This window comes from Parambassis ranga, unplaced genomic scaffold (assembly GCF_900634625.1).
Source record: "Parambassis ranga unplaced genomic scaffold, fParRan2.1 scaffold_21_arrow_ctg1, whole genome shotgun sequence".
Taxonomy (NCBI): domain Eukaryota; kingdom Metazoa; phylum Chordata; class Actinopteri; family Ambassidae; genus Parambassis; species Parambassis ranga.
The window spans coordinates 1,596,652-1,610,176 of NW_021144767.1; the positions used below are offsets into that span (position 1 = coordinate 1,596,652).

The 13,525-nt window shown below is 42.6% G+C and overlaps 1 protein-coding gene across 1 annotated transcript in view; it reads left to right on the plus strand.

Moving 5' to 3' along the window:
- The first annotated feature begins 1,777 nt into the window (after positions 1-1,777).
- Positions 1,778-13,525, plus strand: part of LOC114429853 (NACHT, LRR and PYD domains-containing protein 12-like) — a 16,414-nt gene continuing 4,666 nt past the window's right edge. The window contains exons 1-6 of the mRNA XM_028398468.1: positions 1,778-1,810; positions 7,510-7,711; positions 7,932-9,735; positions 9,825-9,998; positions 10,111-10,284; positions 11,114-11,160. Coding sequence (XP_028254269.1) covers positions 1,778-1,810; positions 7,510-7,711; positions 7,932-9,735; positions 9,825-9,998; positions 10,111-10,284; positions 11,114-11,160 — 2,434 coding nt within the window. The remainder of the gene's footprint in view (positions 1,811-7,509; positions 7,712-7,931; positions 9,736-9,824; positions 9,999-10,110; positions 10,285-11,113; positions 11,161-13,525) is intronic.

Here is a 13,525-nt window from a genome sequence, read left to right on the forward strand (position 1 = left end):
CTATGGAGTCAATATGAAAATAAGTGTTACATTACAATGTGTTTTTTATTTACATCTAAGTGGTTGTTTAATATAAACAAAGGAGGGCTGATCTCCCTTGTGAGCCAGGTTGTGCTCAAGGTTTCTTCCTGTTAAAAGGGAGTTTTTCCTTACCACTGTCCTTACTTCCTGTAAAGCATTTTGATTGTAAAAGATGCTATATAAACAAAATTGAACTATAAGAAATACCTTCAGCCTCATACAGGAAGTCTTGCAAAAAGTTAATAATCTCCAGCTCCATCTGATGCTTAGTAGAATCTTTCTCACTCAGTTGTGGCTGAATGGAAGCCAAGACAAACTCAGCACTGACCTAGGACGGGAGAAAATACAGGTATCAGCTTTTAAGTTTTATACATTTCTAGAAAGTTTTTCTTGTTCATAATTATAGTAACTCATGTTTGTCTTTACTTTTCTGTCTTCCATGGGAACAAACAGGGGCTGGCAGATATCTGGGTACTGTCTCATCAGTGAAAGAAGGTTGTACAGCTTCAAGCCTTCTTGTAGTTGTTCCATCATAGGCTGCAACCTCAGCACCGCGTGAAGTACGATGGCACTAAAACAGCAGAGAGTACACAATCTTACTCATGTACCTATTAACTACACCAGTGCCTTCATAAACAAACACACAGAACATACCGAAAAATGGAATCCTTATTTTGAATGGAGATCACACCAGTGTATCCACAGTTTAAGATTTCAGCAGTTAAGTCCCTGATTGAATCTTCAGTTGACATCGCAACCTAAAAGTGAAGAAAGGATCAATCCAATACTTCCATCACATAGATCCTATACCTGGTCAATTAAACTTTTCAATTGGACATCTGCAACAGCATCACTGGTGAGAAGAGGTGGGTTTATCCGCCCACTACACAGGTATTGGTAGGTCCACGGGCTGAAAAAGGCAGGGGCTGGTCCACCTTGTGCAAGGCTGACAGCAATAATCTCGCCTACAGTCCTATTAACACAAACCAAACATAAGTGAATGTCATGCTAAAAACATTGATTTGTTTCTCTTTATCCGCTAAGAACATAAGCACACCTGTAGAGGCCACTGTCATAGTCATTGAGAGAGTACCGGGGGCTCCTCTGATGTGGCGGTCCATCAAAGAAACGGCTCTTGATCCCTGCCACCATTTCTATACACAATTACAAACACTTATGGTCATAGTCCTAGCAGTTTCAGTGTCTGTGTCAGCATAAACACATAAGCAGAAGAGAGTACACACCCACAACCCAATCAATGTCTATTTGTTGGTCTGTCAACAAATGTAAGAGCTATTGTTTTTTACCTGTGAGAAACTCTTTTCTGAGAGCACCTGTGTCCACTCCTGCCTCCCCAAAAAAGGTAACTGTCAAAGTTGTTTTTCCCTGGCCCTGTGACAGTGCGAATGTGAGAGCCAGTGTATCCATGAGAATCAGGTGGAATCATGATCAGTCGCCGCCTCCCCTGGCCACCTGTAAACACAAAAATTATTGTATTTGTGTGTCTTTGCACTTGAAAGGCATTATCACACACATTGCTGTGTATTATAGTTGTTATATTATTGGTTTGCTCCACCTGAAGCCTTATAGAGCAGCCATCCTCCTGTGCATCTTTGGGTACTCATGTTGGAGTAGTCTGTCAAACTAAGACAATTACAATTACATAAGGTATCATCTGTCAATTCTAATTTAAAATTATTATTAATCAATTATATTTGATTACTGCAATACCTCCTCATGGCTTAAATCCTTTGACATGGTGAGATGCCTTTTTCCAAGTCCTGCCAGGGTAAGTTCAAACTCTTCTGATGGGTTTGGGGTAGTCTCTGCATTTAGGTTTAGCAGGAATGTGTAGAAAGTAAATGGCTTCCAAGCTTTGGTAGATGATGTACCACAGCTCTTTGGAATCTTTCCTTTTCCGAATGAAAAATCCAGGGAAAGATCTGAATAATTTAAAAATAAAAATAAAATATGAATATTGCATATACTTACACAGCATCACATGTACCATTCAAAATACTTTTAATTAACATAGAAAATGAGACTGCATTAAAATCTAAAACCTGGCCATCTCTTGTTGTACAGAAGGAGAAGCTTGATCCAGTTGTCTTCCATGCTCTTGCTGCCCCTGAGACACATTCTGTGTCAGTACATTGATAAGGGTCTGTGCAGATGTTAACAAAGACATTTCAGAAAACTAAAATTAGCTGTATCACCAGTTATCGAAGGGGAAGCTTAAATACGTGGATAAAACGGGCAAAAAAATAGGTTATTAGCTGTTAGCGCAAGACAGTTTAAGCTAGCAACATGCGTCATTATCATCCTGTGCAGAATAAAAGCGTCTTTCCTTTGTTCATGTTACATAAATGACAGGTCTGTTTATTGCTGAGGTCGAACTCAGAAAGACTCATTAGATAGAAAAGAAATAGTTACCAATTCTTACCTGCATTGATGTCTGTGGCCCTGGTGGAGCGGAGGCCATGATGCGCCATGAGTACTGCGGGCACGCGATCACTGACAGATTTGTCAACTGTAAACTGTAGATTATTCCATAATGTGTTGACTCAATATAGTGATTGTTACCAGGTCTGCTTTGAAGCATCTTATACTTTGACTGGTGTCAATGTTTTGCAGCAGGTCACATCAATATGAAAGATAGCGCGTGTTGAGGTAACCCTTTGAAATGTCCAATGTTCCCTGAATGCACCGTGGCTGAGCAAAGCCCTTAGTCTTCATTGTCCTGCTGTCACTCAGCAGGCCACACCCATGTCCCCACCCCAAGCAAAATCGGGGTCAAAACCTCAAAGGTGAAAAAAGGAGAGGCGAAAGTGGAAAAAAGATTTGAACCTGAAGAAACAAGATGTGAAACTGTAAAAAATTAAGATTTGAATCAAAAAAATCTGAAACTGAAAAAGAAAAATGGTAAATATGAAAATAATTATTGAAATGAAACCTGAAAATAAACTATTTATTCAAAAGAATTTCAAAGTTGATTCCAAAAAAATTTTGAACTGAAAAAAATCAACATCAAAACATAAATGTTCAGTTTCAAGTTTTAGTGTTTGAATGAAATTTATTTTTTCAGGTGAACAAAACTTATGACCCCGATTTGGCTCCATATCCATGCTGCTTCTGCTCTGCTCCATCCTGTGCTGATCTGCAGCTCATTGATTGCTGAGCTCCATCTAGTGGACAGACAGTAGAAGTGAATCAGGAAATGTCTTTCAGACACTTGTTGGACCGGTTTCACCGTCACTGACGTGTTCAGACTGTGAGGCTGTGAGGAAGTGACGGCGTCCTCAGATCAGATTGTGTCAGACAGCAGGACTGAGGAGGACCAGGAGCAGCTTCTTCTCCACACAGGAAGCTGGAAAGTGTCTGTAAGTCCATCTGAACTGATCCAGCAGGTGAGAGTCCTTCCAGAGAAATCTCTCCATGTCTGATCACACTGTGCTGCATCACTGACTGATGGTACAGTACAGATGTTTCTGCTGCTGATTGGCTGCTTTCTCTTTGCTCTTTGATGACTTTTATAGCAGATGAACAGCTGTTTCAGAACAAGTTGTTACTTGTAGTGTTTTTCTGTTCGAGTCACAGCAGACTGTAGAACACAGCTCTCAGGTCACATGATCAGTGAGAAATGCAGGGAGTGTCAGAACCGGTCTGACAGCTTTCTGAGTTTTTGTGTTCACTGAGCTGTGTGGAGTTACTGTAATTCAATTCATGTCAGACAGACAAACAACAAGCGTCTCTGTTGATCGTTCTCTCTGTAAAGTTCAGCAGCTTCATTTGCTCTGAAACTCAGATCGACTCGTTCAAAGCTTCAAGCGGAGAAAAGGTCGCTTTATTCTGACTTTATCAGATCAGTCTGTTTCAGGTTTAACACGCCTGTGGTGCGTTTTATTTTTCATGAATTCATATCGATGATTGAAACTCATCAGAAGAAACATTTTCTCTTCAAGGGTTCATAAATATGTGAATCTAATATTTGCCATGAGGAGAAGTGTGTCAGTCCTCAGAGCTCAGACAGTAGCTGCTCATGTGTTTGTCCTTTCTATAGAAAACAGTCCACAGACTGTTACAGAGGAAGGTCTCAGTGCTTCACTCAGTCTGTTCACACTGTGACAGAAACACATGAACACATGTTCATTTATTCACATGTTCACACATGGAGAGAAGTGACAGAATTCTGAAGCAAACACTGAATGTGTGTGTGCACTGTTCCACTTACAGCATGTGACATCAATAATAACAGCATCAGAGATGTTGGTGTGTTTACAGACTCACCAAAATAAAAGCCTGAGAACCAAACCTGGTCTGAGGCTCTGATGCTAAGCTAACAGCATGATTAGCCTGTTAGCATCTACATGAAGGATCAATAACAACATGCTGACTGTGTGTTTCTGTGTCATGTTGCTGTGTTTGTGTGAAGGTGTGAGCTCTGCTATGAGTCAGTGTGAGGACAGAGAGGAGGGAGTCCCTCCCTCTAAAAGCCCTCTGTGTGGGGACCATGAGAGCCGGACCAAAGCTCAGAGGTAAGAGGACCGTCTCTGACTGTCCATGACTCTTCTCCATGTCAGAGCTCACACTCACATTATTCACACATCTGTGTGTGTTCAAGAACAAAGCAGCAGCACACTGCACACTCTGCTGGACCTGGACCTGGACCTGGGCCTGGACCTGGACCTGGACCTGGACCTGGACCTGGGCCTGGACCTGGACCTGGACCTGGACCTGGACCTGGACCTGGACCTGGACCTGGACCTGGATCTGCCAGCTGTGTGTCCATGAAGAGTGATTGGTCAAAGGATCGGCCCCCTGATTTCAAAGCTGTTGATCCATCTGAGGGTCAAAGGTCAGAGTTAATGTCACAGCTGCAGTTTGTTTCCATCATTATTAAACATTTAAAGTGTAACATGATGTTCAGCAGCATTTTTCCAGAAGAAGCTCAGAGTCAGTGTTTGTGATTCTATCAGGATCCAGGATGTGAGAGCAGACTCTGCTGGACCTGGACCCAGCTGTGTGTCCATGAAAAGTGATCGGTCGATGGGTAGGATCATTGATTTCAAAGCTGATCAGCCATCTGATGATCAAAGGTAAGAATCACTCTGGAAGTGTCTCCATGCTGTGATGAGCTCTGCTGGACTCTTGGGGTTGTATGTGTCTGTTTGCTCTGCAGGTGGTTGATGGTTTGGAGCATCTGTAGCACAGAGTAATGCATATTTACAGTGCTGCTTCAAAGTGTATGAATCATTTAAAATCTTCTATATGTCTGCATAAACATGACTTAAACATCTGCCTCACTGTACTAGAAAGGCAGCCCACTGAAACAAAGTATGGAAAGACATTTCAGTAATAAAACATTTAAATAAATGATAGATTCATACACTGTATGTAAATATTATTGTGCTGCCCCCTATAGTCAGCCAAAATCCTATGTTTGAGTTGAGATTGTCCTACGAGGCTTCCGTAGTAGCATAATGGTTCCAGAGCCAAGTGGAAAGTTTCTGCTGTGTTTTTTCATCCTGCTACATGTTTTTTAGTCGTCTGAGAATATCTGTCTGTAAGTATTATGTTTCATAAGCCCTTACCTTACGTCATGCGCTCATAGGAGGCACTTTAAGTTATTTAAGTTTAAGAAAACGGGTTAAAAGTGTGACGCTAATAGCGCTAGCGACCTTATGGGTTTTTCAATGCAAATTAGCATTGTGCTAATCGCTAGCGGTTTATGCATTTTTCTGTTGTCTAGCTCAGCTATGTTTTGTCGGCCTGCAGAATTCAGCATTGATCGTGTTTCGGGTCATATTTATGCAGAAATATAGAAAGTTTGACCAACTTCCCAAAACGACTGTAGCTGTCAGCCTATATGTAGCTAGGAGCTAGTCTCCTCCTCCTCAGATTCCCAGGGTCCTGGTTTGGATTTTTGCACGTACCTCACACTGCTGATTATTCTGACTTGAACACAGCCTGTGCAGAACTTTAAGGTGGCTTCTGTTCTTCGGTGTTTTTGGTTGAATTTGGTCAAATTGTGATCAAATAAATTGTGTGATAACAGTTTTTCAGTCTCTTGTAGTGGCCATCATGGACACTGATCCAGCTCTGTGTCCATGAAAAGTGAACATTTCAAAAATGTTGATACCACTTTAAGTCCTGTTTCTGTAACTTAGCAGAGTTCTTCAATGATCATGTGGGTCTGCTTGGCTCTGTAAAAGACCCATAAGCAGGTCTGTGTTTGTAGATGTATAATAGAAAGTATCAGTATGTATTTATGTTGTCATGTTATCATCTCATGGTGGTTTCTGAAGGCTTTAAGTAAAGGAAATAACAAAGGTCTGCAGTGTGAGGATATAGACTCTATATCATCACACTGCAACATTGTCTGACTGCGATTCATTACAAACCCATCCTGCTGCACATCGCTTAATGTTAAAGAAAGAGAAACATGATGAGTGGAAGATTTAACTGAACTCTTACAGCTGTGCTGGCAGCCATTAAAGCAGAATATGTGAAGAAGAACAAATTACAAACCTGCTGGATGCAGCTGAACAGTGTGGAGTCAGGATAGTTTTCATTTTTAATACACACATTTTGTGTATTAATTAATTTTCTTCACCAGTCCATTGACTGTTGCACTTTGTATTTATTTCAGTCTGAGGTTTCAGTTTTCTTTAATCTGAAATAAAGGCCTTCAATGTATTTGCCTGGGACTACTTTTATTCATGGTAACAGAGCTAGCTGTGCCCCAGGTAAACATTTCCTGCATTGAAAACTGACAATAGATATTACTGAAACATATGAACATGTGGACACAGGGGAAGCTAATAAGACACAAGCTAGACATCAGTTCAGACCTTTGACTTGGAGGAAATGTGAACAGCTGGACCTCAGGGACTTTAATTGAACCCCCCTGGTCTAAATCAATGTGAACATATGATGACAGTGGAAGTGGAATGGAACTCTTAAAGCTGTGCTTCAGTCATTAAAGCAGCAGCAACAGGTTCAACATGAGCTGGATGTGTGGAGTTGGGATAGTTTTCATTTTTTAATACAACAATGCTTGTTTGTCACCAGTCTGTTGACTGTTGTGTATCTGTTTAAAGTGAAAACACATCAAAACACTTAGTGAAGTGATTGTGTTGTTAAATGCTGATGTTTCTGTCACAGACTGCAGCAACCCAGTGTTCAGACTCCTGCTCAGGACGCCATATTTATGGTGAGTACAAACAGCTTCTAACTACAACACAACAGTCCTGGTGCTTTACAGAGACCCAGAGCCTGACCCCTGAGAAAGCATTCACAGAGACAGAACTGTGGTAGTAATACTTATAACTACAGCAGCTGTGCATACACAACACTTCATATCTAATGTTGTAGATTCAAGTAATACATGTATGAACATAAGCTGTAATATCATGAAACACTAAACTGTTATTCTGCTCCTCAAAGTCTGAGAGTTTATACTCTGTTGTTCTGATCCAGCTGCTGGAGGAGAACATTGTCAGGTTTGTGAAGGATGAGCTGAAGAAGATCCAGAAGCTCCTGAGTCCAGATTACCCAGAATGCTCAGAGAGTCAGAGGGAGGATGAGGAGGATGAAGAGCAGAGGAGCAGCAGAGAGTCATTAGTGCAGATCACAGTGCACTTCCTGAGGAGGATGAAGCAGGAGGAGCTGGCTGAGCGTCTGCAGAGCAGTAAGAGGATTTGAAGAGCTTTAACATGATGGAAAGAGGAAATGAAGTTTACATTTACACACTCTGCTGTTAATATGATGCAGACATCTGTGAATTCTTCTGACTGAAAACACAAACTGTTTGTCTACAACTGATGAACAGATTTCATGGAGACAGAAAACATTTATTTGACACATTTATTGTAGCGTTCACTTATTAATGACATTTATTGTTTGTTCAGGAACTCCTGCTGCAGAGTGTGGACGTAAACTCAAGTCTAACCTGAGGAAGAAGTTCCAGTGTGTGTTTGAGGGGATCGCTAAAGCAGGAGAGCCGACCCTTCTGAACCAGATCTACACAGAGCTCTACATCACAGAGGGAGGGACTGCAGAGGTCAATGAGGAACATGAGGTCAGACAGATTGAAGCAGCATCCAGGAAAGCACACAGACCAGAAACAAGCATCAGACCAGAAGGCATCTTTAAAGGCTCACCTGGAAGACAGGAACCAATCAGAACAGTGATGACAAAGGGAGTGGCTGGCATCGGGAAAACAGTCCTAACACAGAAGTTCTCTCTGGACTGGGCCGAAGACAAAGCCAACCAGGACATCCAGTTCACATTTCCATTCACTTTCAGAGAGCTGAATGTGCTGAGAGAGAGAAAGTTCAGCTTGGTGGAACTTGTTCATCACTTCTTCACTGAAACCAAAGAAGCAGGAATCTGCAGCTTTCAGCACCTCCAGGTGGTCTTCATCTTTGATGGTCTGGATGAGTGTCGACTTCCTCTGGACTTCCACAACAATGAGACCCTGACTGATGTCACAGAGACCACCTCAGTGGATGTGCTGCTGACAAACCTCATCAGGGGGAAGCTGCTTCCCTCTGCTCGCCTCTGGATCACCACACGACCTGCAGCAGCCAATCAGATCCCTCCTGACTGTGTGGACGTGGTGACAGAGGTCAGAGGGTTCACTGACCCACAGAAGGAGGAGTACTTCAGGAGGAGGTTCAGAGAGGAGGAGCAGGCCAGCAGGATCATCTCCCACATCAAGACATCACGAAGCCTCCACATCATGTGCCACATCCCAGTCTTCTGCTGGATCACTGCTACAGTTCTGGAGGACATGCTGGAAACCAGAGAGGGAGGAGAGCTGCCCAAGACCCTGACTGAGATGTACATCCACTTCCTGGTGGTTCAGACCAAAGTGAAGAAGATCAAGTATGATGGAGGAGCTGAAACAGATCCACAGTGGAGTCCAGAGAGCAGGGAGATGATCCAGTCTCTGGGAAAACTGGCTTTTGATCAGCTGCAGAAAGGAAACCTGATCTTCTATGAGTCAGACCTGACAGAGTGTGGCATCGATATCACAGCAGCCTCAGTGTACTCAGGAGTGTTCACACAGGTCTTTAAAGAGGAGAGAGGCCTGTACCAGGACAAGGTGTTCTGCTTCATCCATCTGAGCGTTCAGGAGTTTCTGGCTGCTCTTCATGTCCATTTGACCTTCATCAGCTCTGCTGTCAACCTGCTGGAACAACAACAAACAACATCTCTGTGGTTTAAAGTCTTTAGAAACAAACCTGAACTAAAACACCTCCACCAGAGTGCTGTGGACAAGTCCTTACAGAGTCCAAATGGACACCTGGACTTGTTCCTCCGCTTCCTCCTGGGTCTTTCACAGGAGACCAATCAGACTCTTCTACGGGGCCTGCTGACACAGACAGGAAGTAGCTCACAGACCAATCAGGAAACAGGCCAGTACATCAAGGAGAAGATCAGTGAGAATGTGTCTGCAGAGAGAAGCATCAATCTGTTCCACTGTCTGAATGAACTGAATGATCGTTATCTAGTGGAGGAGATCCAACAGGCCCTGAGATCAGGACGTCTCTCCACAGATGAACTGTCTCCTGCTCAGTGGTCAGCTCTGGTCTTCATCTTACTGTCATCAGAAGAAGATCTGGAGGTGTTTGACCTGAAGAAATACTCTGCTTCAGAGGAGGCTCTTCTGAGGCTGCTGCCAGTGGTCAAAGCCTCCAACAAAGTTCTGTAGGTGGATTTATGAACCATTTCAAACATGGTTGATTTTTATATGAACAATAAAACACTGACTTTGTGTTCATTCTTTTTTTTCTCAGACTGAGCAGCTGTAACCTCTCAGAGAGAAGCTGTGAAGCTCTGTCCTCAGTTCTCAGCTCCCAGTCCTCTAGTCTGAGAGAGCTGGATCTGGATAATAACGACCTGCAGGATTCAGGGGTGAAGCAGCTGTCTCGTGGACTGGAGACTCCAGACTGCAGACTGGAGACTCTCAGGTCAGGATCCAGCTTTTTGATCATCAGTTAAATTCTGCTTCATGTTCATGTTGAAGATCTGTTGGATTTTCCTTCTTTCTTCTTGAGTTCATGACATGTTTTGTACCTCCAGTCTGTCAGGTTGTCTGATCACACAGGAGGGCTGTGCTTCTCTGGCCTCGGCTCTGACCTCCAACCCCTCCTATCTGAGAGAGCTGGACCTGAGCTACAATCATCCAGGAGACTCAGGAGTGAAGCTGCTGTCTGCTTTACTCAACAGTCCAGATTGTAGTCTGAAGACTCTCAGGTACACAGAGACCACAGAGCATGAGTCCTCCTCAGTCTGTCAGTTTAGCTCATATATCCACAGCTGTTGATGGATGGACTGAAACTGCAGAGAAGAAATAATCACTGATCCCTGATGTTCATCTTCCTCCATCATTAAGTGTCCATCATGTTAACCTCACTTTTCTTTATACACGTTCTTCATGTCAAAATACATACAGACTGATTTTCAGTCACACTTAGTGCAGATCAAATACTAAATGATGCCCTACTTATTAATGTCCAGCTGTAAGAACCACTGAATTATTTCCACAAACAAATGTTCCTGAAACAATCCATATGTGAAGCTTCAGAGGAGACAACAACACAATGGTAGAAGGAGGAGTTCCTTCAGTCAGAGACAGAGAGCAGGGAGACACTACAATATTATCACTGTAAAAACTACACACAGACATGAGTGAATGTATTTATTTGAAGTGTGTCAGAAACTCTTCCATCCATGACACATGTGAACCAGGCTTGTGTTTGCATATAGAGTGAAAGGAACAAACAGTCAGAGACAGTGTGGCTTGTTTGCTGCTTTGGATAAATGCACAATGCTGAGATCAAACCTACACTGTTGCTGCATGAAGAGGATTTTACAGTAAAGCACTGACAGAGAGCAATATTTCACAGAATGGAGGACATGAATAAACACAGAGCAGATCAGGAGAGACTCTTCTGGAGTCGACACAGATGAGTTTCAGTCTGTTTGTGTGTCTCTGACAAACTGAGGAACTCTGCTTCATGTTGATCAGCAGTTTGGACTCATGTTGGTTAGAAAATCATTCTGACTGTGTTTCTTCCTGCAGGGTGGAGCATGGTGGAGAGCAGAGGTTAAAACCTGGGCTGAGGAAGTGTAAGTTTGACTCAGTCTTTCCTCATGTTATTGTGCATGAGTCAGTGTTCTATCAGTCCATCAGAGCTGTTGTAGCGCAGCCTCGGCGGTTGGATTTCTTTGGTGTTTACTGGAGTTTATTACTCCCCAGCAGGAGTTTTAGGTTCCAGCTTTGTCATTGGTTTTCCTTTTTTCTCTTGTTAGGGAGCTTTAGTGTGTTGTAGTGTCTCTGTGTTTGTTTGGGCACTGCTCAGCTCTGAGTTCATGAACTGCAGCCTAACACTGAAACCAGCCTGTGTAGCTGCCGATCTGAGAGTGGGGACGAGTGGGGAGGTGCAGACATGCTGTGTGTGGGTTTCCCCTCAGCCTGGGACATAACAGAGACAACCAAAGCAGACAAAAGACAAAATCCAATAAGAGACCACAAAGGGTTGAAAAGGTCCAAACACAGGAATAAACAGCTCCACAGTCCAAAAGCAGGCAGGACTCAGACACAAAGAATCTCATCCAAAGGGTCAGACTGGACTGATGGACTGAAGAGTGAAGACACTGAGACACTGAGCTGTGAGCAGCATTATTAGGGTTAGGGTTAGGGCGAGAAACGCCACTGTTTAAGAAAACGAGTTACCACCAAAATAAGTTTCACACGGGGTCTCTGTTTAAAGTTTGTAATCAATTAGTAACAAAACACGTTATCCGCCATGTTTCCCTGCACCGTTTCTTCCCTTTTTCCCCAATCTGCTACAAACACCCTGATTTTCAGCACAATGCAGCATTTCCATTCAACCAATCACGGGGCAGCTTTCCAACTGTCATGGCGGAGGGTTTATATGAAAACTAGAAGTTTCATATAAACCCTTTTTGGAAAGAAAACACTTTTTTCTGGATTTATAGCGTTTTGGAAGCAATCTCTTCATTTGTTAGGCGGGACAGCCGAAACCAGTTAAACAAGCTTTTACTGACAGCTCTGAACAGACCACATTAACTTATCATTCATTTTAGTGCAGCCGCCACAACTTCCATTTCACAAACCATTTTTTAATCTTCATTTATTATATTTCCTTTTATTTTGCTTTGTGCTTTGGTTTCATTCTGTAACACTGGACTTATTTTTATGAAGGTTTGAACTCTGACAGTGTTTGAACAGGAGAGAAAGGAGTATAAAGTGTGTAGTGAGGGGTCACAGCCTTAAAGCATCTAGAATAACTGTAAAAAATAAAGCCCATCACTTCACGGATTTCACCTTTTGCGGGTTATTTTTGGAACGTAACCCCGCGATTAACGAGGGACCTCTGATGAGAAGGAAGAGACTGGGCTCTCAGCTGCAGTAAAGGGGGCAGGTCTGGCTCCAACACAGGTTTCAATGTGCAAGATGTCTTGCCCTCACATTCTTCTTCCATTTCCACTTGTCCTGAAACTTCGGCCTTCGCTGTCAACCTTCCTTTTCTTACTCACACTTGCCATTTTAGAAATGGGCAATAAAAAAACACAGATCACTGGCAAACAGGGTGGTGAGAGTTTGACCATGTTTGCTGCCATCTTGTGGTGAAATGTTAAATATATATAAATAATAATCATTTTTAAACGTGTGATTTCATCCTGTGGACAACAGTACTGGTGGCATATTATGACATTATTGATTTTATGACAGAGGCTTCGGCCCAGTGAACATATGAACTGGACTTTTGGTCTGTTCTACAGGAAAAACCCTCAATGATAATGCACCAACAATCCCAACCAAAGAAAGGAACATAAGGACAGAAGAACCAAACAGGAAAGAAAATAGAAATAACTATTGTATATATAACCTAGAAAATTTCACAACAAATTTTGAGTGGGCCAATGCACGCTCACCCACACTCTGCTGCCGGTCCGCCCCATTATATACCACCAAACCTCATTCCTGATCACCATATGTGAAAGATGCCACTGATGACATTTCATGCTTTTACAGTGTTTCTGATTGGTTTTATATAAGGTTTAATAGGCCCCAAGCTTCTCCATTCATTCTGAATGGAGGAATCCTAAAGATGTGGATGTGACTTTGGCTGCTATTTTATGAAGTTTGGTAAAAGACATGAACATGAGGACTCAGTATGATAAAGTCCAACTCCTTATGAGCAGTTTGCAGTTGAAATGAATATTCTGTGTAGAGGCATTCCAGACTGATAGGCTTCCAAAGTTAGCTGGGTTTTGTCAGGGCTCTCACCAGTTTCCCATTATTTCCTATGAGGGGGGTTAGGTCAGCTTAAGTGGCTTGCCTGTCAAAACAAAAAGTGGCACAGACATGGGGACTCAATATGTCAGAGGTCTGATGTTTATCTACATTTTACATTTTGAATGAAGGTTCTGTGTGAAAGCATGCCCAAACACCATGCCTTCAAAG